Source organism: Eptatretus burgeri, chromosome 6 (assembly GCF_056783735.1).
Source record: "Eptatretus burgeri isolate ZD-2024b chromosome 6, Ebu_testis_v1, whole genome shotgun sequence".
In the NCBI taxonomy this organism is placed as follows: Eukaryota; Metazoa; Chordata; class Myxini; order Myxiniformes; family Myxinidae; genus Eptatretus; species Eptatretus burgeri.
Window position 1 is genome coordinate 35,211,038 of NC_140966.1, and position 23,979 is coordinate 35,235,016.

At 44.2% G+C, this 23,979-nt stretch overlaps 1 protein-coding gene across 2 annotated transcripts in view; it reads left to right on the top strand.

The window, feature by feature from the left end:
* Positions 1-23,979, top strand: part of LRP6 (LDL receptor related protein 6) — a 198,813-nt gene that overhangs the window by 79,392 nt on the left and 95,442 nt on the right. For both annotated transcript variants that reach the window (XM_085884539.1, XM_085884538.1), the window contains exons 3-5: positions 221-418; positions 752-948; positions 22,111-22,239. In XM_085884539.1, the coding sequence (XP_085740665.1) occupies positions 221-418; positions 752-948; positions 22,111-22,239 (524 nt within the window). The remainder of the gene's footprint in view (positions 1-220; positions 419-751; positions 949-22,110; positions 22,240-23,979) is intronic.

The following is a 23,979-nucleotide window of genomic DNA, read 5'->3' on the forward strand; positions in this document are numbered from 1 at the left end:
GACCAATATCCTTGAAAATCTTCGATTTTGCAAGTAAAAAATAGTCATATAATGAATTGCAATTTTTGAGCCATTTCTTTAAAAGTGATTGCAGCTGATAAAATATAAAAGGACAAACCTAATGCTGATGGTTGATCTTTCGATTTCCACTTTGGGGAAATGCTGTTAGAACTCCCAAATAATGATCATTCCACTTTCTGTCATGTCATTATGATTCCAGATTCGTATATTGGACCGATTGGGGAGAAGTACCAAAAATTGAGCGAGCTGGAATGGATGGAAGCACACGCTCAGTTCTGGTGACCGAAAATATATACTGGCCCAATGGTTTAACCCTGGATTATGAAGATGGCAAGTTGTATTGGGCAGATGCCAAACTCAACTACATCCAACGTTGCAACTTGGATGGTTCCTTCAGGTTAATGGATTTTTACTTTTTGAAGTGAGAAGGTTTTGAGGATGTCGGTTATTATGTTTTTTGGGGGTGGAGAGAGTTCTGGTGGGGAACAATGGCTGCTTTGGTTAACATATTCAACTTGTGGTCCACAGAATGAGAGCAGCAGCAGCCATGAAGGAGGGGTTAATGGAATGAATCAGCATTAAATTTGTTCATTGTTCACATTTTCATTATTATTATTATTATTATTATTATTATTATTTAATTTTTAGCTCACCATGAACATAGTTCTGGGGAGCTTATGGGATGGTTATAACTGACTTGTGTGCTTTTTGTTTTTATTTATTGTTCTAGGCAAGTGGTGATATCAGGAAATCTCCCACACCCATTCGCATTGACAGTCTATGGTGATATACTTTACTGGACTGACTGGCAAACGCGCTCCATCCAGTCGTGCCACAAGGAGACCGGAACCCAGCGACGAGAAATTCTTTCCAGCATTTACTCACCCATGGATATCCACGTGTACAGCAAGCTAAGACAGCCACGAGGTGTGATTTTTATTAACACCACAGCACGTGATGTTTTCTATGCACGTTGTCTTTGCAGCGTCAAGGGGAGGGTTATGGAGAAAGATTAAATAACTGTAAATTTCTTGTGGTTTTGCAAGTTTTTGTTTCAAGATCAATTTTTGTCAGCATACACTTTGGGTTTTTTTTTTTTAATCTTTACTTTTTTATCACGATCGATGTCGTTGCAAGAAAATCCATTTGCATGTTGTATGTAAAATCATGTAAAAATCAGGATTTTGTTCAGCGCAAGTGAAAATAAGAGGGAAAGGTTTTTGGATGGTTACTTGAAAAGGGTTCTGGCAAGAGGTAATGAGAGTTTGAAAGGAGTACTGTCCAAACATTTTAAACTTGTATCTTCAAGGGTCCTATTGCAAGACTCAGAATTTGGTTTGGTTACTTTCTCACTTCTGTTTTTCCAACTCTCCATTTTCCTGTCTCTTGCCTTCCAGTTGGTGACCTGAATGACCTTTTTTTTTTTTCTCTCTCTCTCTCTTTTCTTGGTGACATCCAGCCACCCTCCCTCAATCCTCTCGACACCCACCCCACCCCACATCCCACTCACAACTTTCCCTGATCACTCTCTTTTCGGTTTAATAAGTTTTTATTGATTCAATACTTAATATGTCCTCTCCTTGGCAACCTTCTGGTTCTGGAGTAATCAAGTCGGTGAGATAAAAGCATAGGTAAAAAGAGATCCTCAACAATTCCTCACAAAGCCAGATAAGTTTCTGAGTGTGTGTGTGTGTGTGTGTGTGTGTGTGTGTGTGTGTGTGTGTGTGTGTGTGTGTGTGTGTGTGTGTGTGTGTGTATGTGTGTGTGTATATGTGTATATATATATATATATATGTATATATATATATATATATATATATATATATATATATATATGTATATATATATATATATATATATATATATATTCTCACAAAGTGATGTGTAATGATATAATGACCTTCATTTTTATGATTCTTGCAATTTGAGTGTTGCACAATGAGCTTTTGTAGTGCCAGCAGCTGGGAACTATTGATGCCATTTGGAGATTATAATAGTACTGAAATCCAGAAGGTGGGCCATTACATGACATCATTGTAAAAGTGAGCCTGTCTTGTGTAACACACTATGTGGAATGTACAACACGCGTTAGCTTCCTAACTATACAAATGTACATACCTTGTGCATATGTATTCGGGAAGCAGATGTATGTGAATGTATATGTATGTCTGCATGGTTCATTCCAACATAAACTGAGAGGCTCCCCAGTGATGTCCAGCTTCCTGATTTATTTTGATTAAATTTGCCATCATGTAATGTATTTAGATGTTGGGAAATGCTTGACAAGAGACTGGAAAAAGAGTGGAATGGGTTGCACAATTTCTCCAATATTATTTGGTCTGATAATGGATATGCTCATTAATTACCTCCACCACCAAAGGTGGACTGGCGTTATGGATTCACTTCTTTTGTCTGTTTGTTCGTCTGTGAGCATGGTATCTCAAAATTTTATGGACGAATTTGGACAAACTTTGGTGGACAGATTTGGTGTGTGATAAGGACAAATTGATTCGATATTGTTGAAGATCTGGATCCAGATACCAATACTATAATTTTTTTTTAAAAAGTTATTCTTGTGGACGGATTTTGACAAAACTTGGTGGATGAGTTGAGAAGGCAACAAGAACAAGCTGATTCGATTTTGGTTCATGTCTAGATGCAGATCCAGCCTTTCAGTGGAATACAAAACATAAACTTCAGCTTGGTGGAGGTATGCGCTTTACCGAGTGCTGTTTTAGATTGCACTTGCAGTCGCGAAAGGAATGAAAGTGGGAACAATTGTAGAGCAGTTGATACTATCTGTGAGGGCCTTCCTGATAGAGAAGTCAGAGGATACATCTCAAATAATGTTGAATATATTATGGGAAAGATCTAATTGGCGCAGAATGCAGTTTAATGCTAAGAGAAGTAGTTCTCTTTTGCTGCAGGAAGGAAAATGTACAGAGCAGTCTTTTTTTTTCTCACTGTAGGAATGTTCTCCTTGGTGAAGGAGCACACTAAGAGCTTGGGAAGATTTGTATGAAGTCTCTTTGTCAGACAGACATGGGGGGGTTAGAGGTCAGCACATGTCAGAAGAGGTTTGAAAGCCATTGATAAAAGCAAGCCACCAGATAAATTCCAAGTTTGTTGTTGCCTTTTAGGGTTATTTCCAAGGCTTTTGTGGCTACTTATAGGTCACCATAGGCAGGATGGAGATAATCGAGGGAAGATTTAATATATGGTTTAGAAAATGATTTAATGTGTCACTTTCACTCACATATTTCCCTTACGCGGTAAAATAACGACTTCTGTTTTCCCATTGAAGCATTATCAGAAGAATTTAAACTTATTAAATTGAGACCGTATTCTGCCAATTCTGTTATTTCAAGATGCCAATGCAGGTAGAAGTAAGATAAGGCAGCGAGTTGTTGAGGTAGACTTTAGAATTTGGAACAGTGTTTTTGTGGAGGCGCAGACAGCACGGCATTGACTTGAAAATGAACCGATTTTGGCGAGGATTCATTGAGGCTGAGATGACACGACTGGAGGAAGAAAAACGACTTATGTCCAATGCAGCAACAAAGGCAGCGAGAGATGCTTGCGTATTTTGGGATAATCTGCCCTGGGATTTATTGCGCATATTTCTTGGACAAAATGGATGCTGCCTTGGGGATATTTCTGTGAACTTGAGGTTGCACAGGCAAACTTTTTTTTAAAATTTTTGAAGTTCTGCATAATGATATTGTGCCATTGCACCAACCTTTGTCGACAAAATCAGGAAAGTGATGCATTTTATGGCAAATGAGGGATACTTATGCTTTGTTATTCAGCACTTCCATGAGCTTTGGTCCTGGTATTTATCAAAAAGATTCACATAATTTAACAGTCCTGTTGTATTTCAGTTTTATCCAGAATATATTTTGTCGCTAACCCTCATCTGGAACAAATCTCGAGAAAGAGATCTTCATGCATATACAAAAGAGGTTTCAAAACATTTTGCGACTGGTATGTAGAAATAAGTTAACGGATTTTCAACTTTATTTCTTATTGGAACCGCCTTTCATCTCAATGCACTCACTGAGTGAGTCCATTTGTTCTTCAAACGAGCAACACCCTGATAATGTACATCTTCTCCTGCTCTTTTAACCACTCGTCAATGATAGACTTCAAAGAATTATCGTCTTAAATCTGTTTACCACACAGTTTAGACTTCAGATGTCAGAATAAATAATTGTAACTCGGGGCCAAGTCTGGGCTGTAGGGTTGTTGATTCAACTGTTCGAACCCACACTGTCGAATGTCTTATGAAACTGGCCGTGTGAACTGGTGCATTGTCGAGCAGCATCAGAACACCATGCGTCAACATCCCCCGGAGTTTTTCGTGGATGGCTTCACGCCGTCAGATCAGCAAGTCACCATAATGTTGACCAGTGGTCATTCAGCAGCACCCATTTTGAATCCCGGAGGAAGCTGGACATAATCTTGATGGCTGAGGACTGGTTATAGAAATACCAGTTCACTTTACTGCACTGATGCATTGATTCAGTCTTCATCTCAAGATCCCATTGGTGAATCCATGTCTCATCACCACGAACCAGTCTGTCCACCTGATCACAAAAAAAACCCCTTAGCAGCATTAAAGAGGTCCATTAACTCTTTACTGGACATGTTGAGGCATTCACATGGCAGAAACATATGGCATGCTCATATATTCATTGCCATTTTGTCGGAAGCTCTGCAACCTTCATTAGGCGATCAGGAAGTATTGTGCTTTCCACAGCAGATATTATTTCTGGATTGGTCATGTCTCGTGTTTAAACTCCTCCATGCATTGTGTCTCTGTGGTATAGTGAGGGGCATCCTCACCCTAACAGCAACCATTGATTTATTGTTATTATTATTATTATTTTTACAAGGAAGTGCATCCTTCCTTGCACAAAAATCTAAGGATCATGCATCACTCAAGTTTTGAAAAGTCATTCTTTCAATGACTGTAGAAGGACGTGAACAGCATTAGTCATCCACCAATGGGAATACAGACTTGAAATTAGGCATGAATTTTACTGATACATAGAGGCTTTAATTAATGCAGGAAGCCACTTTGTAGGCACCCTCTAAGTATGTGAATTGCAAAACCTTTGAACCCCCTCTCATATGTGTGGTTAACCTGTGCTGGTTGCATCATTTCTCGAGGGGTGGGGGGGGTGCAGTTAATTATTCTGATAGTGCAGTGGCCCCCATCAATTATGGTACGGATTTATGATTTGGCCAGGCTATTAGCACACAATGGCCTCTTCTTTGTGAGTGGGATCATTAACATCCACAGCGATTACTAACGTGTTGGATAGCTGGATTTGCATCTGCAAGGAAGGATGGGATACTCGTTGATAAAGCACTGTACTTGTCTTTGTGAAGCACCAGGACGATAGTTTGTAGTTGGCCTGTGACTCAAACCCAGCCAAAACAATCAAGGGGTAGTAATAATACCTCAGTTTTGATTAATTCCTCATCATAAGTAATCCGATGGAAGCCAACGCACTGATCTTTGTTAAAATCTGACATTGCTCTTTCAGAGTATAATCCAGAAGTTAGCCAAGTAATACAATTACAGAGATTACTCATCAGATTTTTATGACAACATATTGACTTGAAAATCGAATACTTCATTGAGATTGTTTGTTTATGGTGAAGGTGCGCCTCTGTATATATTCTATACTACGAGAGATGTTTGTCTGTCTGTCTGTCTGTCACCATTTTTCTCAGAGATGGCCAAACGGATCTTCGTCAAACTTTCAGAGATTCATCAGTAAGTGCTGGGGAGTGGTTTAGGCAAAAAAAAATTTTTGTGAAGATTTCGAAAAAATTTTTTAAAAGTTTAATTTTTTTGTTTGTTTTGCATATTTTAAAAAAGTTGCTCGATTGTGCCTTCACCTTTGTAGCTACTGTATGTGAAAGGTACTATTAAATGATCCCCAACCTCATTCCTTAGTGCATGTTGGGTAGTGTTTTAGGCCCCTACAAAATTTTTTTTTATGCTAACAGTATGAGAACAGTCATGGGCAATGCCAGATACCCATCCATGATATGTAGACTGTTTATTAATTTCAGTTTTGAACCACAAACATGAGAATAGGACCATCTCTAGATATTTCTCAAACCTTTGATTATTCTATAACAGTCCAAATGATGGCTGAATTTAATCGACACCAGGTCAGAACGGCCAGCAGATTTGATCGACCCACAAATTGTTGCCACGTTGAGGCATTAATGATGGAGAATTACCATTTTCAGGTCGTTCAAATATGCACAGAACTTTACCCGTCTCAACACAGTGTTTTAACCATTGTCCATGAACACTTGGCTTAGCAAGATGATTCCTCTGAAACTCCATGCTCACGATCAACAGCAATTGATCGACAGCTTCCGGTATCCTCATTGTAGAGTACATGTGGCGCTGCTATCCAAGTCATCTGCCTCCGAAGTTAGGAATATCATTTGGAATTGTCTTGTCCTTTTTGTTTTGTTGTTGCGTGTGCCCGTCGGTGGTTGTATTTTCGGCGTTTTGGGTAAATATGTACTTGTATTTCTGTTCCTCTTTGTTCTTGTCTGTACAAGTAATGCTCTGCCACATGTTCTGCCATGCAACTGGTCCTGACTGCACAAGTGATGGCTAATCCTCAGGAAATGTCCTTCAGTCTTATCGGATGCTCTTTCAGAGGTCCTTATTGAATGAGACCTCCTCCTCTTGCAAATTTGCAAACATTATTACAATCCATAAGAAAGTTCGCAAAACTGATACCCTCAACTACAGACCCATCAACCTTCTCCCTATCACATGCAAAGTGATTGCAAGTACACCATTGCAACGGATATCAGACACTATCTCATCTCTGACAACCAGTTTGTTTTCTGACCTGACCATTCCACTTTGTATATGTTATTCCATCTGACACAGCGGTGAATGGACGTCCTGAACCACAAACAAGAGACAAGAACAATCTCTCTCGATATTTATCAAGCCTTTGATACCATTTGACATCCAGAATTTATTACCTCCTCCACCGAAGGTGGACGGAGGTTATGTTTTCACCCCTGTCTATCTGTTTGTCTGTCTCTCTTGTTTGTTTGTTTGTTTGTTTGTTTGGCTGTCTGTGAACAGGATATCTCAAAAAGTTGTGAACGGATTTGAATGAAATTTGGTGGATGAGTTGGTTAGATGACGAGATCAATCTAATTGTATTTTGATTCAGGTCAGCAGATCTGGCCTGTCAGTGGGATACAAAATGTAAACTGTACAGCCTGTGGAGGTATGCACTCTATCAAGTGTTGTTCTGGTTTCTCTTGGTATCCAGGGCCCCGGATCAACTGGTTGTTTGATTTCCTCTGTGAGCAGAAACAGCAGCTGGTCCTTTTCTCCTTGATGAGCAGAAACACCTTGATGGTGTTCTTTTCGACAATATTTTCCTTCAGGCTCGGGTTCCTCCAGACCGACATTATTGTTTGTCTATGTCGATGATCTCTCTGATACTCTTGAAAATCAACTTCTTTCTTTTTAAAAATTCATCCTGCTCATGTCGTTAGGCAATTTCATTGGCTCGGAGTTACAATTCTGAATGGTTTACCACTCCGGCACTAATAACTTAACTTAATGTCCAGCAAGCTTGGCTTACTCCCAGCAACACTAATAGGTTACTCCCAGCAAAATGGAACTCGCTTCGACAACCAATAAAGGATGTCAGGCTCAGTCGACTAGTCTTAGTGCTATTTTGGCACGTCTGAGGTTTGAACTCGGGACCTTAAAATCCGAAGCCAACTGCCTTAACTGTTAAGCCTCCACCAAGGCTGGCCGTTATGACGGGGCTGGATCAAATCCACAAGGAAATCTAGTCACTGAGGTTGCCAGTACTGAAAAATCAAATTCCGAGCTTCTCAAACGTTCACGAAATCGGATCATGGAATGTAATGTTAATGAATCAGGGAAAGTTAGACAATGTAAACAGAGACACGGAGAGGACAAGAACTGAAATTGTGTGGATAAGTGAACTTGGATGGACTGGTTTGGGGCAGTTTCAATCTGATGATTACAAATTGTTCTTTTCTGATCTCAAAACCTGTAAAATAAATGGAGTGGTCGTGATTTGCAATAAGAAGATGGCAGGGTCTGTACTGGGATACAACCCAGTCAATGATGGGTTCATATCAGTGAGGTTGAAAGGACATCCTCTGATCACCATCATTATTCTGATGTATGCTCCAACTTCTGCAGCAAATGATTGAAAATGTAGAGAAGTTTTAAGGAAAGTTACAGGAACTGATGGAACATGTGCCTTTTCATTATTATGAGAGACTGGAATGCAAAAATTGGAGAAGTAGGAGCACCAGGGATTGCAGGAAAGTACAGACTTGCTATCCAAAATGAGCCAGGGGAGCGAATGCTGGATTTCTGTGTGGAGAAAGCTTGTAATAGCAAAGACATGGTTAAAACAACCTAAGCGTGAACTCTACGCATGGGCTTCACCTGATGGGCAACATACAAATAAGATTGACCACATTGTAATCAACTGAAGATGGAGAAGTGCTGTGCAATTTGCCAATACTCTGCCAAGCACAGACGATGGGACAGATCATGACCTTCTTGTGGTAAAACTACAAGTCAATTTTTTTTTGTGTACACTATCGAGGCTCGTTTGAGAGCGAATAAACAGAACATACAACAAGAGGAGCAGGAGACAAGGGGGAGGGGGAGGGAAGGAAAAAACAGTGTGGAACAGAGACATGAAGAGATCTGTTGAAGGGAGAGAGATTGGGTGGGGTACACAGGGTAAACAAGATGGACACGACAGGGACTTTCAGGAAAGAAAGCAGGGGATTTGAAGGAGGTGGGTTTGGGGTGGGTTAGTGGGTGTAGAAAAGATCATGGTTTTGGATGGGGGAAGATAAGAGATGGTGGTGAACAGCTGTTTTGAAGACCTGGAAGGAAGAGTGGGATTGAAGAGAGTGTGGGAGTTTTTTCCAAAGATGGGGAAAAAGAGGGATGAAAGAGTGAAGGTGAGCAGTGATTCTTGATTTTGGTAGTTTTACCAGAAGGGGATTGCTTGTGGATCTTGAGCATCCTGTGGAAATATGTGGGGGGCATATCTCAGACAGAGCAGGGGGGGTAAGACAAGAGAGGAGACGGTAGAGGACAGACAGACCACCAACCTGCCTGCAGTGAGAGAGTGAGAGATCCAAAGACTCGGCCTCACAGCGGGAGATACCAATGATCCGAAATGCCTTGGTTTCCACAGTGTGACGCCAAGAAAGGTGAGAGGCAGGAGCACCAGCCCAGAGGGGAGAGCACTACTCTATCAGGCTGTGGGCAAAAGCTTTGTATGTGGTCAGGAGCTCAGGTGTGCCAAGGAAGGACCTTGCACGACGGAAGATTCCCAATCGGTGACTGGCTTTGGAGGCCAGCTTGGAAATGTGGCTTTCCCAGGAAAGATTGTGGCAGAAAGTGAGACCCAGAAGCTTGAATGAAAGGACTTCTTCAAGTGTATTGTTGAGAAAGTAGATGGGGGGTGGGGGGGGGGTGGTTCCAGACGGTTCTTTCGGAGAAACATAGTGAGAGTGTAAGATTTGTCAGGGTTGAAAGACATGTTTCACGTGTTGGACCAGCTTGTGATTTTATCCAGATCTGCAGAGAGTGAAGAGGCTGCTGCTGGCTGATCTGAGGGATGACAGATGGCAGAGGGTGGAGTCATGGAAATTGAGAAAGGTGGAAAAAAAAATCCAAAACCCCGACCAGATATGACCTTGAAAACGTATCTTAACAATATGCAATAAATTTACAAAAACAAACCCATTTTGCATAGCTGGACTTGATTGACAGAATGCCATACAAATTGTGGCACGAGATTGAAGACATTGTAAAAGAAGAGGCTAAAAACGACATCCCAAAAGGAAGAAGAAAGAAGAAGACTAAATGGCTGTCAGAAGAGACAGTAGATATTGCAGACAGAAGAAGAGACATGAAAACCAAAGGTGCAACAGGAGAGGACATTAAGCGGCTAAATGCTGACTTCCAACGACATGCTATGAAAAGCAGAGATATTTTAAAGAGGCATATATTGAAATAGAAAGTGGAAACAATGGGAAAAAACAACAGATCTTTTAAGATCAGAGAGATCACAGGAAAGTTTAGGTCTCGGATTATGGTCCTGAAGAGTAGAACAGGAAAAGATCCGACAAGAAACGCATGTGAAACTAGAACGGCACTCGGAAGAGCGCATACCTCTGCCAGGCTGAACAGTTTACATTTTGTATCTCACTGATAGGCCAGGTCTGCATCCGGACCTTAACTGAAATCGAATTGGTTTGTTCTTGTCACTAACCCAACTCATCCACCAAGTTTTGTCATAATCCATCCACCACCTTTTCAGATATCATTTATCGTTTTTGGCCATATCTCTCATTGGTGAAGAATCAACCACTGAGGAAATTCCAGTGTTATGATCCTCACCAAAATCTAATGATTTAGGCCTGGTTGCATAAACCATTCTTAAGGAAAGATTTAAGGATTTACTTCAATATTTCTTCGTTTCCCCTTCATGACATCCATAATTTGAGGATCGTTGAATATTCGAAGATTCCTTAATTTTTTTCTGAAAGCCTTCCTTAAACTCAAGGGAGCACTCCCCCTTCCTTAAACACCAACCTTTGAGTTTCCAAATGGTGCTCTTCATGGAAATTGGCCACGAAGAGATCGATTTATCATTGTGCAAGACGTCGCAAACATGTTTTCAGAGACGGTCTCAACCCGCTTGACGTCTTTGATGATATCACCCTGATCTAAAACACGTCCGAAGGAACAACTTGAATTATACTTAGGATCTTTGATCTGCCAGGAGTCATTTCCACAACAATAACTTTGAAATAATTTATTTATAAACTCCATCGAACTGACAATCCCATGGTATTTAACACATGAAATCGGGGCCGATGTAAAATTGTGTTCTGGTGCAGGTACTGCAGGTGCACCTGAACAAGTTGTGAGTCCGTGCTGCTAGTGTAGTGGTATTTTCATGATCAGGGTTTTCCCTGGGTTATAAAATGACTTGGGTAAAACTGCCAACATGTATAATTTTGCAGGCCGTGGAGAGGGGGTGCCTCCCCCCTTTCGTTGTCGGGGGGGGGAGGGGTCTGGGGGTTCTCCCCCAGGAAATTTAGCAATTTTAGATGCTCGTAAGTGCATTCTGGGGCATTCTGAGCATGCAAGTAGAGACACAAATTAGTATCTTGGCATCATCAATTTTGTAAAAAAAATTCTCACTTACAACATATCTTATATTTAGCATGCATGTATCTTCACCATAAATATTTAAAATCTCTGTTCTGGTTGTAACACCCATCAATGATCTTTTTAATATCTCAACTTACATTCCATTAACCATGCATGGGATTTCATAAAAACATTTCTGATATATCCAAACAAAATTGATTGTCTGATCAATATTTCCAAGAAATAAATTTGTATTGAATATACTCTGTACTTGTGTGAGGCACTCAGTGTACCAATCTACAATATAATTATGACATGGATATTATAAGTTGACAACAAACGCTGGTGTACAGTGTGTATTCAGTTTATTTACATCTCTCCAGCCTAAAGGCTGACTACCCAAAGGTTACTCTGCCTTTAACAGTTATCAAAAGGGAACACACTTTCAGCATAATAAATCAAATTGCATTTTCAACAGAAAAGTAGTTACCAGATGAACAAAAATAGTACATCGACAAGTTACAATAGATGAGTGAATAAATGGGTAAATATTCCACGAGCACCATTAGTTCAACCATCACCACCACCTCCACCATCACCATCCCTCCTATCCCATCACCACACCACCATCACCACCACCACCACCACCCATAACTTCCCCCACACCCATCACCACCACCTTTCCCACTCCATCACTATCCCCACCATCACCCACCACCACCAACCATCACTTCCCCTACACCCATCACCACCACCTCTCCCACTCCATCACTACCCCTACCATCAACCTCCACCACCACCACCCACCACTTCCCCCACATCCATCATCACTAGAAATCAAGGTTTGTGATGATAGAAGGTTGTATTGTTGTAGATTTTCGCCCGTTCAGTGTGCGGATGACCGCCTTTAGCCCAATTGCAGGCGCGCGCGCGCCAACCGCACGTGGAAATTAGTCACAGCTTCCAGATCAACGCCGAAACCCAGCTACGGGTGTTTTTTAACACACCATAAACCAGCCAACTCTTCTGTCCACGCGCTATAGGGTCGATCGCCAAATTGTCAATGTACCTAATTATTCGCGCGGACAGATATGCCGGGAGTTTATACCTCGACGGGACCTGCATGAAAACGAGCCGCTTAAGCAGCTCACTCCGTATGCGATTACCAAGCGGTTTTATGTTGCCAAGTCCCGTCGGACCAGATGTACGTTTTATCGGCTTATAATAAGCCAGCTAATATCCTGAATGCAATTATGGCAGTCAATGTAGGAAGGGACGCAACGAGCAGGTGACATTCAAAAATGGGGACGTTTATTCGTACAGGCACGTATGCAGTCAATGGGGGAATGGGGGCAGGACACGATCAAAAAGCCTACAGTCGATGTCTACTTATTATGTACAAGCACGTACTTACTCACAATTCTACTTAGAGACAAGGTGCCACAGACTTTCATCCAAAAACCCAAGAAAGAAAGAACAGGCTCGTAAGCCTTTATTATTGTTCAGAGCCGGGATGACCAAAGGGGCTCCGAGAGACCGAGCGGGCTACCTGGCCACACTCGTGGTGACTCGCTGGGTCCTGGTCTGGGTTGGCAACCCTTGGTGTCTCCGTCTCGCTGGCTCGTTGCCAACGCTGCAGCGGCTTCGAATGGCGGCTTGGTGGGTCAAGGGCCTTGTGACGCGCCCGACTCTCCACTGCCGTCTGGCTGCGCTCCAAGGCTTCTCCCACGAGCTACTGCTCCAGCGATCTTGACCTACCAACCCCACGACGACACTCCACTTCCTCCAATTCTCAACCGGCTCTCTCTCACGCGCCCTCTTCCGGCGAGCGAACGCGGCTTTTTATCGCCTCCAAGGGAGGGGCTGTGGTGGGCTTTTTCCGCCCGAAATCAGCGTCCTCCTTATCTTCACCTTTGAACCCTCATTCAGGTGGGATCCGCCCCAATCGAAGGCGAATGTGGTCGATGAATTGCTCTGGTTGTTGTTATTGTCGTTGTTGTTAAAATAAAAGATAGAGACAGAATAACGGCAAACTGAAGATGCACAGCCCGGCACATGAATAATTCCCGTTATACATTGGTGGGGAAATCTAACCTGGAACACACACTTATCGACATAACTGATCTTCGGGGAACCTGAATGGTGATCTGTGAATTTCCACAACCGTAACAGTATATACATGTGGACAATGTTGTTAAGTCATTTGGACGGCCAGAAATGGGTGTTTAAGCAGTTGGGCGGCCAGAAATTTGACTTCGGTGGCCGCCCAAGTGAGCCCTATGGATGGAAACACTGCATGATGTGAATATTTTTACTTTGTGTTGAGATTATTTAGATACCAATTCAATTGATACCGATGGTAAACCCCAGGAAAAACTGTCAACTGCATACATTCTAAATAGATTGAATGCGGCGTGTTACGAGGTCCATAACTCATCAATCCTGCATCATAGAGAGACGTGTGGGGCCTCGTTTGACTCTGGGGAGTTCTGGGTTTCCCTCTGGACCCAGGTCTTATCCAAATTGATGGATTCTAAACAATTATACAGTATTTATAGTTATAGTTGTTCTCCTCCTCTTCCCTTTATAAGGGGTGAGATCCAATGGCACCAAGATTCTGCCCTGCCTTGACCATGATACTCTTCCACCTCACTCTGTCCTCCACCAACACTCTCCGCTCTCCAATCACCCCTACCATATGGTTATCCCTCCTCGCACAATCCTCCCATCTCAACCACGATTTACTTCTTTTCCTCCTTCCTTGTTCCCTCAATCTATCCGCTCTTTGCCATTCTCTTCCCCCATCCGCACTAAGTTTCCAGCCCATCTCAGCTGGAATTTCAACAATCTCCCTGTCAAGCTCATCTGCACACCAATCTCCTCCCTCAGTTCATCCATCCTCCTCCTATCCACTCTCCCTCTTCACTCCCACAATCCTCCTGATCCAGTTGTTCTCACAAACCTGCAGCCTCTGTTGTTGTCTCTGTCAGTGCCCCTGCCTCTAGGCCTTAAAGGTAGGTCGGCGTTACATATGACATTAGAACCTTCCCTTTCCATTTTCTTGATATCTCTCTGTCTGCCATTACTCCTTCCACCCTCCTCTAAACATTCACAACCACCTGAATCCTCCTCTGCATCCCTGCCTCGGACTTACCATCCCTGGTCTTCTTTTCTCTGCTTCCCGACCCACATCACCTCAGTCTTCTCTGTACACATCTTCAGCCCATGCATCCCAAATGCCTCCTTCCACTCCCTCAGGACCTCCTGCATCTCTCGCCGACTCTCCACCACAACAGCCAGATTGTTCACATACAACAACCTCCCCATACTACTCAACCTCATTATAGTGTTGCAATTAAACATAAAAGTACTTCAACAACACACATCATACAACAATACAATGTATTGTCTCGCTTGTGCTTGAAAAAAGCCTCCACTCGTGCTTCTGTCTCTTCCTGAAACCAGTTTGTAGATCGCTTCATCACCATCAAGCTTTCGGACACCTCTTCCTGTCCCTAATCTGATTGGTTGCCTAGTATAGCAATGGCTCCTGAAGGATTTCCTCAACCTCAAGAAAATCCTGACTTGAGGATTCCTAAGGGTTGTTTATGCAACAGCCCTCAAGGAAATTCATCACTAAGGAATCATAGTGTACCTCAAGGGGAATCTTCCCTTAAGGATGAGGGAATTTTATACAACTGGGCCTTGGTTTGTGTCACACAACCTGTCCACCGAATTTCGTCCAAATCTGTCCATAACCTTCAGAGATACCCTACTCACAGACAGACAAACAGACAGGGGTCCACTTCCGGTGGTGGAGGTAATAAATAAGTTGCCATATTTTGGATTACTTTGAGTTTTGCATTTGTAGTAAATTTTGAACTCTATTTGTAGTTTATCTACTCATATAATGTACTTGCAACTCCTTAAAAGAAACTTTTATGTTGGAACTGAAATTTTTTTTGTTGAAAATGTTAGAAATGACTACCACATACAAAAATGTTTCATTTTTTAAATTATAGAACATCTGGTGATGTGCCTGATCATTCAGTTTTAATGTTTTTATAGGACGTATTATGATGACTATTAGGTGTTAAAATATAGCCAGAGCAGTTTAAATATTTTGAGTGTATATAAGAGCGATGTTTTATTGGGTGCTAAGGAAACAGTACACTCCTTGATTTCACTTATCTCAAGACTAATTTGGCCATTTCAGGTAACTCAATTTCATGAATTGACGACATGTGAAAGCTTATGTCTCCTTCACTTGATCACCCGGAATGAATATATTTTGATAATCTGGGCAATGTGACTCAGTTTTCTGCCATGATTCATGTATAGTATGATTCCTTTGGTATATATATACATACATACACAAACTGTATGTGTGTTCAGTAAACCATGAAATATTGTGGGTGTTGACCAATCATGGCAACTTCTTCATGTACCATTTTAGTTGTTGTGATTTAATTTCGACCTATTGTGTTTTTGAACTAAGCTGTAATGGTTATCTCGCACCACAAGACTTTCGCGGACTGTTAATGATGGAATGGTGCCAAAGTGTAAAACGATAGAGACTGAACTTCTTCCAGTGGATGACCAAGGAGATAGATAGTTGGAGTTGCTTAATTCCACAGCTATAGGGTGAGAATAAGATTTTCCAGGATTGGAGGACATGATCAATTAATGAGACTAGTCTTGAGGAAGAGAGAATGGCAAGGGGAGTGGATAGGTTGAGGTAGCAAGTTCGGAGGAAAAGAGTTAGATCGTGGTTGAGATGGAAAGATTGTGTGAGGTGGGGGTGGTTGGGGTGTGGAGAGAGATGTCTGAGGACAGGGGGGAAGTGGAGCATTGTGGTTGAGGCAGAGCAGAAGCTTGGTACCATTGGTCCTCATGCCTTATAAAGGAAAGAGACGGAGAAGAAGAGGAAGTCTACTTCGAGAGAGGCATACACAGAGACAGACAGGCAGACAACTGGACATGGACTGAGCTGCTGTGTCTGCCGAAGAGTGTCCGCCGGGCAAGGGCTTTGCTCAGATAATTATTGATAGGGTTTGCCACCATCTGCTTGAGCACCGGCGTCCAGAGCTGTCAGGCTTTACACCAAAGAGGTCAACGATTGACCATATCCTTGCTCTTCGGGTCCTCACCGAACACAGCCGAGAGTTTCGGCAGGGGCTGCTTGCAGCCTTTGTCGATCTCTGTAACGCGTTTGATTCAGTGAATCGGAATGCCCTCTGGAGGATTCTTGGTTTCCGTGGGGTGCCACCAAAACTGATCGATCTGATGTCTGAACTCTATTCTGGTACTGAGAGTGCTGTGAGATGTGGTGATACCATCTCTGACTTATTTCCAGTTGTTACTGGAGTTCGTCAGGGGTGTGTACTGGCCCCCACACTTTTCAGCACTCGTATGGACTGTATTCTCAGGAGGATGTTGGAGATATCAAGCTGCAGTGCATCGTTTGGGAATGTCAAGATTTATGACCTTGATTTCGCAGATGATGCAGTCATCTTTGCGGCGACGCTAGATATAATTTTTGGGTCCGTCAAGGTGCTGAATGAGGAGTCGGATCCACTGGGATTACGGGTTTCCTAGATCAAAACTAAGATCCAGGCTTGAAATGAGAGCGAGAGATGAACCTTCAGAGTTTAGGCTTTATTCCATTTGATTGGAGCCGCTTCTGTGGGCACACCAGGAAATACAGGTTCAGCTAGGAGTACATAAGCAGTAACGTATACATGTGCAGTTAACCATTGCAGACAATCCGCGTAAGCACGGAGTTCGATATAATCTCCATTCTCACCAGTCAATGAGCACCTTCAGTTAACGAGCATCAAGTGGACAGCCGATGTCAATAGCAATGCCCCGGGGACAATCACTCGTGCCGCAGAGACATCCCCTTATACGCGAGACGCACAACATGTGATCCCGCGTCATGTCCCTCAATTCACGTTAATTCACCACATTCTCCCCACCTTTAAAATGTAACTAGGGGCCCATCTTACACACCATGATTGCTTTAGCACTATAGGAGTATACATTTCAAGCAACGCGGACTAATAGATCTACAGAAGCATACATGCCAAGCAGTGATTATTTTGAGTTGTAGGAGCATGGAAATGAGCATCGATATATGATATAATGGGCATATAGGAGCATGAGCAGCGAGAATGCCGATAATCCCCTTTACAGATTGAGTCGTCGAGGGGGCCTTATTCGTCGACCTCTCCGGGAGTAAACGGCAGTTTCACTTGAGGGAGACTCCCGATCCTCTTGGTGAGCCTCGACTTGTGCCGGGGATGACTCCTCGATCGCTCTCGGGTGGAACGCGGCAGCCCCGTCGCCTGGCGGAGTTCCTGGGGGGGAAATGTCAGAAGGAGGAGTGCCAGAAGGTGGTGTACTGGCGGGAGGAGTACCTGAGGGAGCCAGATGGCGAACCGACACAGTGGTCTCCCTGCCATCCGGGAGCCTGACATGAGCATACTCTGGATTAGTGTCAATGAGTTCGACCCCCTCCACCAGCGGTTCATACTTGCTTTGTCGTACCGGGCGTTTCATGAACACTGTACCGGGGTGGGTCAGCCAGTTGGGCACCGTTTGACCGTCAACATAACGTCGTTGGTGAGTAAACATACGTTCGTGAGGAGTGGCATTTGTGGACGTGCAGAGCAAAGAGCGTATGGAATTCAGAGCGTCAGGAAGAGTAACCTCCCATCGCTCGGGGCTCAGTCCTCTCGATTTCAGCGCCAGAGTTACGGCTTTCCAAATTACTCCATTATACCGTTCCACCTGCCCGTTTCCCTGTGGGTTGTAACCCGTCGTTCGACTAGTTGCTATGCCGTGCTCTAATAGGAATTGTTTTAGCCCGGCCGACATGAAACACGGCCCTCTGTCTGAATGTATGTACGAAGGTCTCCCAAACATAGCGAAGAGGTCAGAGAGACATTTTACGACAGTGCCCGAGGTCATATCCGAGCACGGAAACGCGAAAGGGAACCTTGAATATTCATCAACAACGGTGAATATGTATCTGTTGTCTGTTTCGGTCGGTAGGGGCCCTTTGAAGTCGATGTTTAGTCTCTCGAAGGGGGAAGTAGCCTTGATCAGTCTGCCAGATGCCGCGCCATAGAATCTGGGTTTTAGTTCAGCACAAACAGGGCATGAAGCATTCATTTGTTTAATATCTTCAACAGAATAGGGAAGATTTTGTCTGCGTACGAAATGTGCCATCCTGGTTACCCCTGGGTGGCACAGAGACACATGGAGGTCTTGCAAAGCCTGACTGATTGTTGCCGAACTGTAGACCCGGGAGAAGGTATCTGCAGCAGGGTTTTCTTTCCCGGGCCGGTAAACAATGTCGTATCTGTAGCAAGCTAGGTCTATCCGCCATCTCATAATTTTTTCATTCTTAATTTTCCCGTTATTTTTCCCATCAAACATGAAAGCCACGGATCGTTGGTCCGTAACGAGCGTGAAGTGGTTTCCCAGTAAATAATGTCTCCATTTCCGCAGCGCTTCAACGATGGCGTACGCTTCCTTCTCTATTGCCGAGTGTCTCTGCTCGCTTCTAGAGAGAGTTCTCGAGAAGAACGCGACCGGCCGCCCAGACTGATTAAGTGTAGCAGCTATGGCGTGATTTGAAGCGTCGGTCTCCACCACGAAGGGCACCGAGCTGTCGATCGATAAAACCACGGACTTACTGATATCATCCTTGAGATTGTGGAAAGCTCTTTCGACAGCGGCATCTGGTGGAAAGTTTTTGCAATGCACTAGGGGATGTATTTTCTCGGAGTATTGCGAAATCCATCTCGCATAGTAAGCGAACATCCCGATCACCCGGCGCATTGTTTGCAAGTCCTGAGGTGGTGGAAGCTCACGGAGCGGGCGCAATCGCTCAGGATCAGGCTTAATTGTGCCGTCGGCTATTGTGTAGCCGAGAAGGTCAATTGACCTTGCCGAGAATACGCATTTCTCGTAGTTGAGAGTCAGATTATATTTTCTAGCAATGCTCAAGAATCTGTCCAGATTCCTATCATGTTCCCTCTGATCCCTACCGCACACTGTGACATTATCCACGTAAACAAAAGTGTCTTCGAGGTTTTCATCTGAGATGATGTCGTCCATAACCCGTTGGAAGCAAGCTACTCCATTCGTGACACCGAATGGTATCCTTCTGAACTGGTAGAGGCGCCGCCCTGCCTGGAATGCAGTGTACGGTTTGTCTTCCTCTCGGATGGGAATTTGATGATAGGCGCTTCGCAAGTCGATGGTACTGAATACCTTATAATTGGCCACGCGTTCGACCATCTCATCTATGCGCGGCAGGGGGTAGGCGTCGAGTTGGGTGAAGCGATTGACCGTTTGGGAATAATCGACAACCATCCGTTTCTTATGGTTCTGACTGCTGGTTACTAACACCTGTGCGCGCCATGGCGAATCGCTCGGTTCTATAATTCCCTCCTCCAGTAATCGCTTGGTTTCCGAAGTGATGAAATTCATGTCAGCAGTGGTATATCGCCGCGATTTGATCGCTATCGGTTTGCAGACCGGCGACAAGTTAGCGAACAGCTGGGGGGACGTCACCTCCGCGGTGGTCAACGCATTTAAAATTAGACGAGGCTTGCTTCCTCCAAAGGGTATTTCGACGCTCGTGTGCTGCTTGAGGACATTATGACCCAGAATTACGTCTGCGCACAAATCACGAAGCACCAGCACCTTTACATCCCGATGCGTGTACCCTTTTACGTCCAATTCAACATTGCAGTACCCTCGTACGCGGGATTGTAGTGAGGTGGCGGCCATGCATGTGGCATCTCTGGCGGGACATTTTTGACGAGGATGCCTTTTGTACCCACAAAAGAAGCATTTACCAACCGGAGCAGTTGCTGAGGAGTTTGACGAGGTCTGTGTATCCGGCTCCTCGGGTGTTTCTCCATCCCCTATGTCTGGCTGTGTCTGTGCCAGTGGGGTTCCTTGGGTTCCCATCGTAGCAGCGTTCATGAGCAGCATCGGTGTCCCAAATGACTCAGATTGCTGCTGAGCCGTATCCATCGCTCGAGCCTGATCGACTACCTTGTCAAGAGTGGGTTGCGCTTTCTCTAGTAAGCGTTGCCGTATGTGGGCTGATCTGAGTCCTTGGATGAATGCCTCCCGGGTCGCTTTCCATTTAATTTTTCATTTCAATTTATTCCATTTAATTTTCTCGGCTCTCTCAACCAAAGATGGACAAGATCTACAAACCAGAGAGGTTCGACGCAGACCCAAACGCGACTGACGCAGAAATGAAATGGAATAAATTGAAATGAGAGCGAGAGATGAACCTTCAGAGTTTAGGCTTTATTCCATTTGATTGGAGCCGCTTCTGTGGGCACACCAGGAAATACAGGTTCAGCTAGGAGTACATAAGCAGTAACGTATACATGTGCAGTTAACCATTGCAGACAATCCGCGTAAGCACGGAGTTCGATATAATCTCCATTCTCACCAGTCAATGAGCACCTTCAGTTAACGAGCATCAAGTGGACAGCCGATGTCAATAGCAATGCCCCGGGGACAATCACTCGTGCCGCAGAGACATCCCCTTATACGCGAGACGCACAACATGTGATCCCGCGTCATGTCCCTCAATTCACGTTAATTCACCACAAGGCTTTCAATGACATCTTGGATGCTGCTATCCTGTCTGTACATATTTGTGGTGAGGTTGTTGAGGTCGTGGAGAGATTCACTGACCTTGGCAGTGATATTCATGTCTCTGCTGGTTGTGAGCCAGAGGTCAACAGACGTCTGGGTCAGGTCTGGGGAGTCATGGATTTACTGGATCATGAGGTGTGGCGCTGCCGGTACCTGTGTGGGAGGACAAAAGTCTGAGTCTTCAGGTCCTTGGTGCTTCCAGTCTTGCTCTATGGATGTGAGACTTGGACTCTGACCAGGGATCTGACATGGGGACTTGATTCTTTTGGTATCAAGTCTCTTTAGTGAATCCTCTGTGATTGCTGATCGGACTTTGTTTCCAACGAGCGGTTGCTGAGCTCTGACTCAAATGAGATTTGTTACTTGCATAGTCCGTGAGCATCAGCTGCGGCTGTACAGACATGTAGCTCATTTTCCTGACACTGATCTTGCTCACCAGATTCTCTCAGCGATGTTTTCTCATGAGTGGAGGAGGGCAATGGGCCAACCACATGCCTCGTGGTTGCAGCAGGTTGATCATCATCTCAAGGACATGGGGATGGGCCAGGCTTCTGCCTGGGGGATGGCCAGACGGATACCCCTGGAGTGGACGTAGCAAGTCGCTGCTCTGGCGCATGCTCACATTACTGGCCTGACCTTGTGGGCGGGAATGGTTTGCTGACTTCTATGCAGAGGGAAGTGCCCAAATGAAGACAGACTGAATAGGGCAGATAGAGGGGAAGTAAGAATGGCAGAGCATGGTTTGAGAACATGGGTACTGATGTCATATATATACCCATCGCTGAAGCAAGGTCAAGGCCAGGCAGAACTTTCTCTGCCTTCTCGGCTGAGAAGTACACAAAGTCCAGTCGAGAGTGGGTGCGTCAGTTTAAGGTGGGTGCAGAACGGGATTGGTTGGGTTCACAACATTATGAGGCAAAGACAGCATTTAGGCCTTCTTCCTCATCTCGGGCAGAGTCTGCAGCACTCATTTGAGGTAAGGAATGTGATGGAGGGGGAGCCCACACCAGAGACGGGAATAACAAGGTTAACTGAATTGTCGACACTGTGACTACTGTTTAAATGTAAGCATTTCCCAATGCATAACGTGTTGATCAGGAGGTTGTTTTCTTTGCGCACTTTTTAAGTTATTGTTTTGTTTGTTTATTGTCATGCAGCTGCCAGTCCTTGTGATCAGAATAATGGGCACTGCTCCCATCTTTGTCTTCTTTCGCCAAACGAGCCATTCTACAGCTGTGCGTGTCCCACGGGAGTTCGGCTCATGGATGACAATAAGAATTGCAAAGGTAAGTATTCCTTGTTTCTTCATCAAGATGATATCACATCCACCACAAAGCGAGAGATGGGGTTTTTGTGTGTGTCCGTGTCCCCGTCCGTACAGGCCATAACTTTTTTTTTAACCATTTGATCTTTTGTCATCAAATTGTTAACAAGCCTTTATGTTGAGAATATGTTGAAGGCCAATTGATAATTGTGTCAAAATGTCAAAGGGCAGAGTCACAGTAAACACAAATAGTCTTTATCATTCCATTTGTTGCTACACTGCACGAGACGACCGGATTTTAAAAATTGTTTGCCATGTTTGTTTGTTTACCATTTGAGCTTCAGTGTGTCTATCCAGGCTATAAGTTCTCTATCATTTGAGCTTGTCATCGAATTTTCATTAAACCTTTATTTCGAGAATCTGGAGAACAGTAAGTAATAAATTTTACATTTTTGTTTTCATCAAGTTTAGTTCAAGTAAAAGGTGGCTTTGCATTTTGGGATGCTTTCTCGTTTACCCAATGTTACAGTTTTGTTTGTTCTGCCATAAGCCTGGTGTTGGCTTAGTGGTTAGGGTGGTGGCTTGGGATCCTAGGGTCCTGAGTTCAAGCCCCCTTGGCCGCTGAATTAAAAAAGTACACCAGGAGGTTGACTCAGCCTGTCATCCTTCCGAGGTCGGCAAAATGAGCACCAGTGCACTTGTAAAGGGGACACTGCATCAGCGGCATAGCCGCGTCCCCAGCAATGATGCAACCAGCAGCCACAGGCTGCATTCGATACAGAGAGAGTTCTGCCATTGCTTGTAAAAGTTGTACTTCTTAGTTGTGAATTTGCAATTTTAAGGTGCATTTAGAAGTGAAAGCTGTTCAAAATGCTTGTATTCCTCTTGAGTTGCATTGTTGTGAGATGGGCCTGGTGCCCAATTGATTAGACCAGTTGCATTTCTAATGCATTTATCTTTTCCACCTCCTCCAATCTTCCACTTCCCTCTGCCCCCTTTCATATTACTCCCCATTGTGCCTCATCCCATCACCACCTAGCCTTTTCTCCTCCTTCCACTCACCCTAACCTCTCCCTGAGCTCTTATGCATTCTCCTACACTGCCAACAGCTATCTCCACAACCTCTTCTCCCTCATCTTACCCTCCCCCTCCCCTCTCTTGCACCCAACGTCTCCTCCCCTCCCTCTTCCTTCATGGTATGGACCTCAAATATACGAGGCCTTCGCTCTAACCTGACCGATCTCTACATCCAGGTTGCCACTGATAAACCAGAGATAATCTGCTTTGCAGAAACTTTCCTCTCTCAAGACTTCTCTGACTCCTTAGTATCTCTCCCTGGTTACTCCCTCCTCTTGTATGATATACCTGAGCCTCATCCTGATGGTGAAGTTGCTCTCGTTATCAAAAAGTCCATTCCCCACTTTCCATGCACTGCCTTCACTCCACCACACCCCCAGGAGTACCTGTGGTTACGACTTCTCCTCTGCTCCCATCTCTTGTTTAAATGCTTGTTGTTCCATCCACCAAACAGTGATGTCTCCATTTACATCTCAGGTCAGGTATGGGAGCATGCGCCGGAGCAGCGCGTTGCTGCATCCCTTTCCGCCAGGACTCCAGGGGCCTCCATCTGGCCATCCCCCAGGCAGATGCCTGGCCCATCAACCATCTCCTTGAGATGCTGATGAACCTGGTGCAATCACAAAGTACGTGGTCGGCCCACTGGTCTCCTCCACTCACGAGGCTCCCTCACTGAGAGAATCTG